Source organism: Kryptolebias marmoratus, linkage group LG17 (genome assembly GCF_001649575.2).
Source record: "Kryptolebias marmoratus isolate JLee-2015 linkage group LG17, ASM164957v2, whole genome shotgun sequence".
In the NCBI taxonomy this organism is placed as follows: domain Eukaryota; kingdom Metazoa; phylum Chordata; class Actinopteri; order Cyprinodontiformes; family Rivulidae; genus Kryptolebias; species Kryptolebias marmoratus.
In genome coordinates this window covers 5395430-5406457 of record NC_051446.1, presented here as the reverse complement: position 1 = coordinate 5406457, position 11028 = coordinate 5395430, and the positions used below count along the sequence as shown (strand labels likewise).

The window sequence follows — 11028 nt, the reverse complement described above, 5'->3', positions numbered from 1 at the left end:
ATCTGACCCTGTTTCTCCTGAAATCTACAATCATCTCCTTTTTTTTGTTCACATTCAAGATGAGATGATTGTTTCCACACCATGCCACAAAGCGGTCCACCAGATCTCTGTACTCAGCTTCTTGTCCATCTCTGATACACCCGACAACTGCAGAGTCATCTGAATAAATGTTAAGTTTATATTACATGTTAAGTTAAAGTATTTTCTGTTCACACTGAAATCATATAAGACCATGCAAATATAAGTGGAATACTATAACTGGTAAGGCCATCTTAAGTGGGAGGGGCTTCATACCACTCAGCACTACAAGCTTTTATCAAATGTCTGTTTGCATCAGAAAATGACTGTCGCCTGCTGCTGAAAGGCAAAGGCAGGCCCAGGTCCCTGGGTGTGTGCATGTGTGTGTGTGAGTGTGTCAATTTGTTCGCAAAATATCTCATGAATAAGAGAACAAACTTTTACAAAACTAAGAGAAAGTAATGGAGTCAGCCCAATTCAAGACAGCCACCACCACTATAACTCAAAGTAAAAAAGGCTAGAGCTCAATCCGTTTTATAAACTTTGGGGTGGCTGACAATCATTGACAACACATACTCCATGCGCTAATTGATCATGTGCATCAACTTTATGTTATTTACATTTTGTAACATATGTAACTTTGGGTCTGACGCTAACAGGTGGAAGATCTTCAGTTAAAAGTAGAAGAACTCTTCTGTAGGTCTTCCTGTTTCAGTTTTGCTGCAGTCACATCATTAGAGTCAGGGTCACGAGGTCACAACACACATTTGTAGAGTGAGGATTACCTCATGGGTGATTTGAATAGCACTCACCCCTGCTGCCCCTCTTTCTACCACTCTCCAATTGGAGCTGGGCCAGCTAATAGGCTGAGGAGGGTTAAGTTAGCCCCAAGCACCTCTCAGGGCTGATAAGCAGCAGATTCTTTCCTCCTAAGCCTGGATTTACTCAGACCTTACAACGCAACACAGAGCGGGACTGGGCTCTGAAATATGACCTAAAAACCATCTGCAACAACCATCCCTGTTTCAAAGATTATTAGTTGGAAATTACATATTTTTACAGCCAGAGCTTTATTATTGCCCCTCACCGAAGTTTTTGTCCGTCTTTGTGTGTGTTTGTGTGTCTTTCTATGGCCAAAATATCCCACAAACCACTGGATGAATGATAATGAAACTTCCAGGAAAGAATCACTGAATGTACCAATACAACTAATAGATTTTTGGAGTCAGTCCAATTCAAAATGGCCACAACAGCTATTCAATATTAGCCAACACACATATATTGAGCTAAAAATAGTGTAGTTGTAGCTGAAAGTCATTCACCACAAACACTCTTAGTGGACATCTTATGATACTACATTGCATGTGATGTTCTTTTCAAGGTTTGTCCTTGACAGCTAAAAATCTGTCCTTTCTCAACACAAAATATATGAATAATACAATATGTGTGAGTGTGTGTGTGTGTACACACATACATACATACACACACAGATACATACACACACACAAACAAACAATTGACTGTATTTATACAAACCATAGACTGCATTAATATGAACCATAATATATACAAACTTTAAACTGCATATATATGAGCTATATATATATTTATTCAAGTCACAGGCTTTAGTTATATGATTTTGCTCCCTCCATTTTAAGACGTACCAGGCGCCCATGCTTGGACTTGTACTCGGTTTGAAAAAATGTGGAACTGGTGCATCCCTAAAAAAGTGAAGTGAAAACTAATTCGAGCTGATATCTGCTCTCTTCTCCAGTCTTGTATAAACTCCAGAAAGTACAGCACCTCTTACAGAAACCTGTTGAGGTAGCAGATTTTTACGGGGTGGGGAGAGGGCAGTGGGAGGGGTGGGTGGGTGGGTGGAGCGGCTCACAAACGGCCGTTTCAGGCCTTAGCTTGCAGCAGCACTGCTCACAGTTGCTGTTTGATTGATGCCCAACTCCCCAGCGTGTCAACAACTCAACTCTCTGCCTCTCCCCTGAAGAAAATCCCTCCCGATGGCCGTTCACATTTCTGATCTTCTCACAGCTTTGCATAAGAACTTTGTGGGCAAGCCCTCAATAAACAACCCCCCTCCCCCTCCCCTGAGCACATACCACACAGGAAACAATGTATTTGGAGCAGTATTTTTGGAACATCTGCACTCATCTTTATTCAGCATGGATTTGACTCTTCTTGTCCCCACATCACATCTTCATCTCATTTCCACTCAAATCCTCAGAGACACATTCCTAATCTCTGTGTGTCACAGATCCATCTCACTGTTTCACTAAAGCTTAAGATACCGTAGTTTTACAAACCTGTTTTAAAAAGTCTGTCAATCAAGATATTTATTCAGAGCAGAGTAAATTAATTTTCAATAACTATTCTTTCTTAGGCTGAAAAAGAACAAAGGCCTAGCAATGCTTAAGGAATATATATCACCTGCTGCCTTTTATGGCAGAATTTTAGACTAAGATCATTTTAAAATGAAAAGAATTGAAATGACAGAATTGTAGCTGTGTTGGTCACACATTGTAACTAACGTAAGATGTGCGTTAGTTGCAAGATGTCCGTGCTCAGAGTACGTGTTGTGAATTTCTCTCAACTAGTATAACACCACATTTTAGTTCAGTATTTATCAAATTGACTGCTATAACTATTTTTGTGTTCACTAAGGTTGATTAGCTGTGGCAACCCTATTGAACTGGGCTGACTCCAAAAGTGAATCCATTGCAGAGTACATCCAATGATTACTTTCAGAGCGTTTCGTTAAAATCTGTCGAATGTGTCGTGCAATACTTTGCTAACAGCAAATATGTTCGATGCCAAAAGTTAATTCCAATGTTTTAAAAGACAGTTTCATTTAAAACAGCAATGTCAATGGGAATGATGCTCAGCTACTTCGATACCAAATTTTAGGCCAATAATTGTAAAGCAGGCTGAGTTATTACTATTTTTTTAATTCAGTTAGAAATGGCAGCCATCTTGAATTGGGTTGAGTACAAACGTTAATCAGTTGTAGATGTCAACCCTGTGATTACTTTCTGAAAGTTTAATTAAATTTGTTAAGTGGTCTATAATATATCTTACTAACAGAGAGACAAAGTTGACTACAATGATTAATGGCAATTCTTTAAATACAAATGGTGCATGATCAGTTAGAAACAAACATGCACACACACACACACACACACACACATATGCAAAAACATAATTGCTCTTTCTTCTACCTGTTCAGTCATTGGTTGAAAAGACATAAAGAAAGGAACTTAGTGACTATTTGTCAGCCTAACGATGAATGAGGAAATGGCAGGAGTTTTACTGGGTAAATGATGAGGGCTGCAAAGCTTTTCATGCAAGTCAAAAATACATATTTACATATAATGCTATGGGGTCATCAAGTGTAGAGTCCAAGTTAATGAAAATGAATAATGGAAAGTGTGCATTAGGCAACTTCAGTAATTACTGAGCTACTTGGTCAAGGTGATTTCCCCCCAGGAGGGAACAGCCAAAGGACACAGTCCAACTGGAAACTGTCTCCTGTGTGCACCACCCTTCATCAGTGGGGGAAGTTAGAGTAAAGTGTTAACATCCGATTAGGATGGTTGGAGAGCTGAGTAATGGAGCTGTCTTTTAGAGCAGGAACTGTATGGTTGCTTCTGAGCTGCTCAGGTAGGTGGTTTGTTGTCACTGTCTGCCCTGAGTTCTGTCCTTGTCTGTATCAGATACTGGCAGGAAGTCAGGAACACAAATAAATAAGGTTTGGAAAAAAACTTAACACTCTAATTGAGGTCACTGTTTTAAAATGATAGTCAAGTCATCTTTTAAGTGATGTTCTGTCTAATAGTTATGAATAGTTGGTACCTTATCAGCTGTGACATCAGTCATAGAGCACCGAGTATGTGGAAAAGGACAGAAGTCTTTGTCCTAAGCTAATGGCTATCCAAACAAACAGCCCGGTTGTTTTTATTCATTTTTTAGGCTTATAGAACAACTCTTTTTGTCATTTAACTCCAATGCTGGGTTTAGGGTTTTTACTCTGGTAGTATTTAAGTACGCCCACATAGCTGCTAGTAAAATGATGGCACAAATTCTGCTCTTGGTTTGCATAGATTGCACCAGGACTGTCTATTCCAGTGTTTCTCTATTTTAGTGGGCGGCCCCTTCACAGTGTAAACACATCTGAGTGTAATATGTTGGGAAAAAAGATGTTTTTGGACAGGCAGTGGCAGACGTGTTGCTCATAAATTCCAAAGAATCAGTTTACACATACACTCCACAGCATCAGCTCCCAAGTCCAATCTGTTAAAGCCTCTCTGTTCAATCTGTGATTTAGTGCCCAAACAAGCCGGTGCAACACTTTTTGAGTCATAGATTTCTTTCTGTGTCACACACATTAAGAATTCTGACTTAGCTCACTTTGTGTGAAGGGAAATAAAAAACATACAGCTGTTTCAGCTGCTGTAAATCAACAGATCCGCTCAGAAAAGGACAGGGAGAGTGTGTGCAGCCACCAGGTGCCACCAGGTGCCTGCGGGCCCATCCATGTGTCCTCTGATACATTAGCAGTTCACAGGGAAAGGTGCAAAGATTTCATTTAGGAATTGTGTTTGCCTACAGAGATACGGCAGAGTGTTAACCCACACCCCTATGACCAGTAGCTGAGGGGGACACTTGGTTCCACCCTGTCCTTCCTGTGTAAAGAAGCCTTCACTGGCTGTCACAGAACAGCTCAACTGACAATCTTTACAATCAACACAGCCATTTCTGCTACTAAAAATAACTTTACCTTTTACATTCTGAAACCAAATACCTATAATAAACTGTTGACGTTCATTGGTAGAAGCAAGGAGAAGACCAAGCTTACGAAGAAGGAAAAATAAATATTTGTGTTTTTCCCCCTTTGATAAAAATGGAAACTGTGGTTATGCAAACCTTTGTGAGTTTTTCTATATTTGTGGTAAATTATTAATATCCCACTTTGAAATGATAAATAATAAATTATTTTTTTAGTTGTGACTCACTAAATTTCCACTAATAAAGTCAGAAGCTTTCATTTATTTTACCTTTTATTAGAAATTGTTTTTATCAAAGGCATGTTTGATGCAAGTTGCTAAGAAAAAAAAAAACTGCAGTTTTGCACACATACATTTCATTAATTTTCTGGGGTATTTCTGAGGAAGCTAACTGCTAACAAATTGTTTTTGCTTCATGTATTAGACTCATTCTGTCACAGAAATCTGATTTGCATGTTGCATCAATATGGACAGGAAAACTCAGGGTTTCCCCCAGTGTATTAGAAGCCTGGAGAGCCACCAGGCTTTCCCTCCTCCACCGACAGGCTAAGCTCTGCTTGTTTATTGTAAAATGTGTCTTTTTTATACACTTTTTTTTCCACCCACATCAACTTGACACGTTGATCACAGCACGAGGGTGCGTGCCAAAAGTGATGCAATCGTGCTGTCCCCCGCCCCTGTATGAAGGCCCCGCATGGTGTCATGATGCGTGGTCATGCACCTCCCAGTTTTTGTAACTACGCGTGGACCGCGCACGCTGTGCTCCATTCAAAATGGATGATTTTGGTTCTCTAGCGGAGCTGGTTCACCTGTATCAGCATTTCTATGATCCCTCTGTGAGAGATCACAAAGATAATCAAACGTCTCTAAACTCATAAAAGGAGATTACTGCTGCAGCCGGTAAAAAGGAGTGTTTATAGACCACAGAGGTTAGCTGAGCCGAAATTCAGCGGGTGGCTTTACAAGACTGAATACAGTAAGCATGTTTTGTACTTACTGAAAATATTAATATGAGGCGTGCTAATTTATCCTTGTTTAACAGTAAAATGACGCTATTAAATTCAGCATTAGACATGTTTTGTGTAGTGATCCAACATGCAGCCTGTGCCACAAAAAGCACAATACAGTACAGCATATCTCTGTTTCTCAGAGTTCTCTGTTGTTATTCATTGGTCTTGATGTGAGACATGTGTTGGTGCTTTGTTTGCACTTTTTCATTTATGTTAGTTTAATTTATTTGTAAATGTGACTTAAATTAGGATTTAAATTAGGTGCAAACAATTTGTATTTATTTTAATTGTATTTTTGTTTAAAAAGTATTTCAAAAGTGTCTTTTTGTAAAACTGTAGTTGTGTAAATATTTGACACAAATATCTTACAATATCACATAATAAATAGCCATATTTTCAACTTTCCTGTCAACTTAAATAAATTTTTTTAATTAAATCACAGCTGGCCGGCGATCGGCCGGCAAACGACCACCCACCACCAGGGGAAACCCTGAAAACTGTTAAAACTATCTGTTTTTATCATGCTTATAAGAAAGTCTAAATATAATTTATTTCCATGTGAAGAAGGACCATAGGGCCACATGAGGCCTCAGAGCCACAGGTTGCAGACTCCTGGACCAGGACAAAGAATGCTGGTTGGGTGGGACAGTCTACCACTGACAACTCTAAAGGGAAATGAACCATCATTAGCAACCAGCTAAACATAATTCCAATATGATGCTGGGAGACTATGACGAGTCTGGTAGATTGACTCAACAGGCCTGGATCAGGACTCTGGGGGGAAGACGTTTTTCCCTCACATATGTAGCAGCTTTTTTTAACCCAGTGACAGCTCGGCATACTTACTTGTGCAGGCCACAGATGGGGGGTCAGAGAGTGCTCGGTAGTAGCCGTCCTCGCAGTCGCAGCGCCAGGAGCCCTCCCGGTCATTGAAGCTGTGTGCAGGACAGCGGGAGCACTGAAGGTCCTGGGAGGAAGACTTGTAGTAGCCACGACCGCACGCTGTGAACAGAAAATAACATCACTATAACATCATTTGTGACTAAAACAAAATGTAAGGCCCATTCAAACTTGTTTCTATCCTTGAAAATCAGTCATTGCTTCTGAATTTTGTTTAAACCGAATGATTTTCAAAAACAATCTAATGAAACTGGCCTTGAAAAATGGATGCTACAGTAACTGAATATTCTGTGGCTCAACCTTCTGAGACAATCCCTTTAATCAGGTGGATTCTGTAACTCTCTCTGAGACTTCTGCACCTGTCCACAGGTATTCTGTCTCCCTCCTCCTGATCAAACTGCTCCAGCTGTCTCAGGTTTGAAGGTTCCTTCTCCAGTTGTTTCAGCTCCTTCCACAGACGTTCAACAGGATTTAGATCAGGACTCAGAATGGTCCAATGCTTTGTTCTGAGCCAGAATAAAATTAATTACTCAGGAACACCTTGATAGTTGTACTCTGCACAGATTCAAGAGCCCCTGTGTCAGATGCAGCAAAGCAGCCCTAGAACATGGTTCACTGCAGGTACAGGGTTCTTTTCTTTGTTCTGGGGTCTGTGAACATAGAGCTGATGGGATTTGTTGCCAAAAAGCTGCAGGTTTGTCTCATCTGTCCAAAGGACAGTCTCCCAGAGGTTTTGTGGTTTGTCAGTATGCATTTTGGTCAAATCCAGTTTTACGTGTCCTTCAGTGACCTTCTTTGGCTCCACTTTGTCTCAAACAGTGACTGATGGTGAGATCTTTGGTTCCCATTCATATTATCATCTCTTTAATTTGTCATCAGTGTTCCTTCTGCGGCCACCTCCAGTCCTGTGGACCTTAAACTTCTGATTAATCTGAGCAGCTGTTGTTGTTTCATCTTTTGTAAATCACAAGTTCTATCGATTTAGTCTTAATTTGGGCAGTTAGAATATACTTTAGTTAGTTTTGGAATCACAATCTGTAATTAATTGGAATTGTTTAGGTTATTTTTGTACATTTTGGACCCTCCCATTAATTGGTGATTAAGAACTCACCAGTGGGCTTTTTGTCTGACAAATGTCCGGTGTGAAGACGAGAGGTTTTTGTAAAATGATTTTTTGAGTTTGTAGAATCAGATTAAGTTAACTTTTGTTTTCGTCTAAGTTATTGTTTTACCCATATTTCTTTTGCTGGAAATAAACTGCATATATTTTTTAAACGTGCAAAAATCAAAGCACCTGTTGCCACCCACGGCCTTGCTTGGAAAGTTTTGTTTGGAAACTAGAAGGCGGCGACAGCTGTAGCCACAGGAATGTCAAGCTGCTTGGAGATGGTCCTACAGCCTTTACCTTCAACATGATGTCAGTCATTTTCTATGGTAACATCCTTATTGTCAAGACCAGTTTCATTAGTTTGTTTTTAAAATATTTTTTTTAACTAAAATTAGAAACAATTGACTGATTTTCATTCATGGAATTTTCTGTTGTTTTTTTTTTCTTTTTATTACTTTCAGTTTTAAATATTTCAGTGACCTTTGTTAGCTCTTTGTTTAAAAAAAGGAGTACCAACAAATTTAACCACGTCTTTATGAAGCCATAAAGTGCTTCATTCATAGCAACAAGGTATTACTGATGTCCAACAGCCAGAGATCTCAGTTTGTTGAATAATTTCTTCCAAAATAGAGTTTAGATGGAACAAATTGATAATTATGTTTTAAAAAAAAACTGTCTATGCTGAGTCAGCAGCTATACCTCTTATTGTTAGACATAAGATTTAAAAAGCCCATTTTTCTCATGTGACAAACACAAAAGAATGTATTTTTTCTGTAAGACTTCAGGGCTGATTTAAAAATGATGACTATTTCCAAAGTCAAATTCAACAAAAGCTAGTTCTGCCAGGGTTTCTATCTGCTCTGTCTTGGCTCAGCCAAGTTCAGACAGGATCTGATTTACTCATGATGTCAGCAGCATTACAAATGACTAAATGTCTTCAGGTGATGCGAGTCCTGTGTAAACACAGTCTGAGAAAGTCCCAGCAGTATACATGAGTTCCCATCATAAACAGGACAAGACAGAACAAACCACCAAGTTCCCGTTCTGATCCAAGCTGGCGTCAGAAAGAATGTTGAGTCATCAGAAAAATGTAAAATCTCATGCTGAAGCACCTGAAGATAAACTACAACTTAGGAAGAAAATTATCAGATTATTTTTGAAACTGAGGAGTTTTGGGGTCAGAAGGTTCAAAGACAAGAACATGGACCATTTTACCTTTCACCTTTGCCCAAGAAGGTAAACAGATTCAAGGCTGCATATGACTTATCACTCATTTGAAGAGATAACATTACTTTACACCTTACTAATTCACAAAAATCCATGTGTTGTTGTTTTAAGTTGACATGTTAAAGATTCAGTGATTCAGCTTGAATCCCACAGTTGATTCCTATTTTAGCCTCACTGAGCTGTGACTGTGCATGTTTTAATTAACTGCATCTTGCTAAGAGCCCAGACTGAAAAGAAGCAAAGTAAGATGCTACCTTAATACTCTACAGCAAACAAAGGCCAGCTGGTTCCAAATAAGATGCAGAAGCTTGAAGATGTGCCTGTTTGATTCAAACCAGCTCTGCAGAGCCACAGCTGCAGCAGAGACAAGAGGTTCAGGTATGGCAGGCGGTTCTGTCAAATAATCCACACTTTATAAAGTAGGGTAGAAAGTTATTAGTAACAAGCCTTGTTTTCCCACACAAGTACTCAGCTAGCTGAGAGGTTTGTGTGTTTCACATTTTATTTATTTTATATTTTCACATTGGGAGATGTTTCTGCGTTGCTTTTTATTTTGCCTGAAATCTGGATCATATTATTGAAAGAAACATTTATTGGTCTTTGTTTTATTTTATCTATCTTTAAGTAATATTTTGATGAGATCCCTTTCTGGAGTTGATTCAACTTTTTGTTTGACACATGGCTTGTGTGTAGCTCGTTGTAGTTCAGATTGGAAAAGAAAAGTCAGTAAAGTTTGCTTTTTTTTAAATATTTAATTTACCAGCTAACAAATTCTACATTGCTGTACATAACCTACTACCATAGAACCTCCCTACTAACAAGGGTGGTTTGTATTTCTTTTGTTTCTGCTTCTCTTCTTCTGGCAGAGTTAATGTCTGGATTTATTTCTTTACTCTTGTATGAACTTAAGGGTACTGTTACACCCTTACCAAATACTGTACATGCAGTGAAATGAACAATGGCAGGACATGCTGTATTGTTTGCATGTGGACATTATAATATGCTACATATTTAAAAAATAATAATAATTTATACAGCTGCAATCAAACGTAAAGCTTATCTGCCTGCTTTTTGTCTTCCACTTCAACCACAACTGAACGACCTCTCAACTAAAGAAAACAGAAAACCTACATTTGTTAACATTGAGCAGCTAAACGGTAGTGATTAGATGTTTTTAGGGAACCATAATTATTAGTTTGTAATTATTGGGAAAATGATGTGTGAAAATGGTCTGAGATCACTTTGCTTTTGCAAAAAAGCGTTGGCCTTTCTGGCAGAGGGTGCTAATCAGCTGCAGAGGAAAGTCTTCAAAATGCTGCAAATATAAAACTGTTCTTCTTCCCCAAGTTATTGCTGTGTCATTTCACAGAGCATTTTGTGCTTAATGTTTAGACAACTGTATGTTTTGGCAACATACAAGTGACAAAACTAACAAATCTATGCAAAATAATGCCACTTTTGCCAAAAGTAAAGTTCTATGAACACTGTTCCCTAGTTTCACCCCTAGTTCCTAAAGTCTTACCATCTAGTCTCCAGCAATCACAGCCCAACAAGAGACTGGCTTCCATGCTTACTGGTCAGCTGTGTGTGCAGGGACCACAGTTTCCTCTGAGGTTCAGCTCATTTTATTTATTTATACGGCAGCACTTCACAGCAAAACATCAACTAAACAGAAAAAAGAAATAGGCTTGACTCCTAAACAATCTGGAGGAAGTCTACACTTCTGTGAATAGTCCTGCATACAAACTATGAAATTAACCTAAAATGAGTCACTGTGCCTCTCCCTGGGCTGCCACCTTATCGTGGTGGAGGGGTTTGAGTGTCCCAATGATCCTAGGAGCTATGCTGTCAGGGGCTTCATGCCCCTAGTAGGGTCACCCAAGGCAGACAGGTCCTAGGTGAGGGGCCCGACGAAGTGCAGCCCAAAGACCCCTTATGATGAATACGAATATTGGACACAGTGTTCCCT

The 11028-nt window shown here is 39.2% G+C and overlaps 1 protein-coding gene across 2 annotated transcripts in view; it reads right to left on the bottom strand.

The window, feature by feature from the left end:
- The window catches only part of epha7 (eph receptor A7), a 172725-nt gene that overhangs the window by 129647 nt on the left and 32050 nt on the right, over positions 1-11028 (bottom strand). For both annotated transcript variants that reach the window (XM_017432779.3, XM_037980608.1), the window contains exon 4: positions 6671-6826. In XM_017432779.3, the coding sequence (XP_017288268.1) occupies positions 6671-6826 (156 nt within the window). The remainder of the gene's footprint in view (positions 1-6670; positions 6827-11028) is intronic.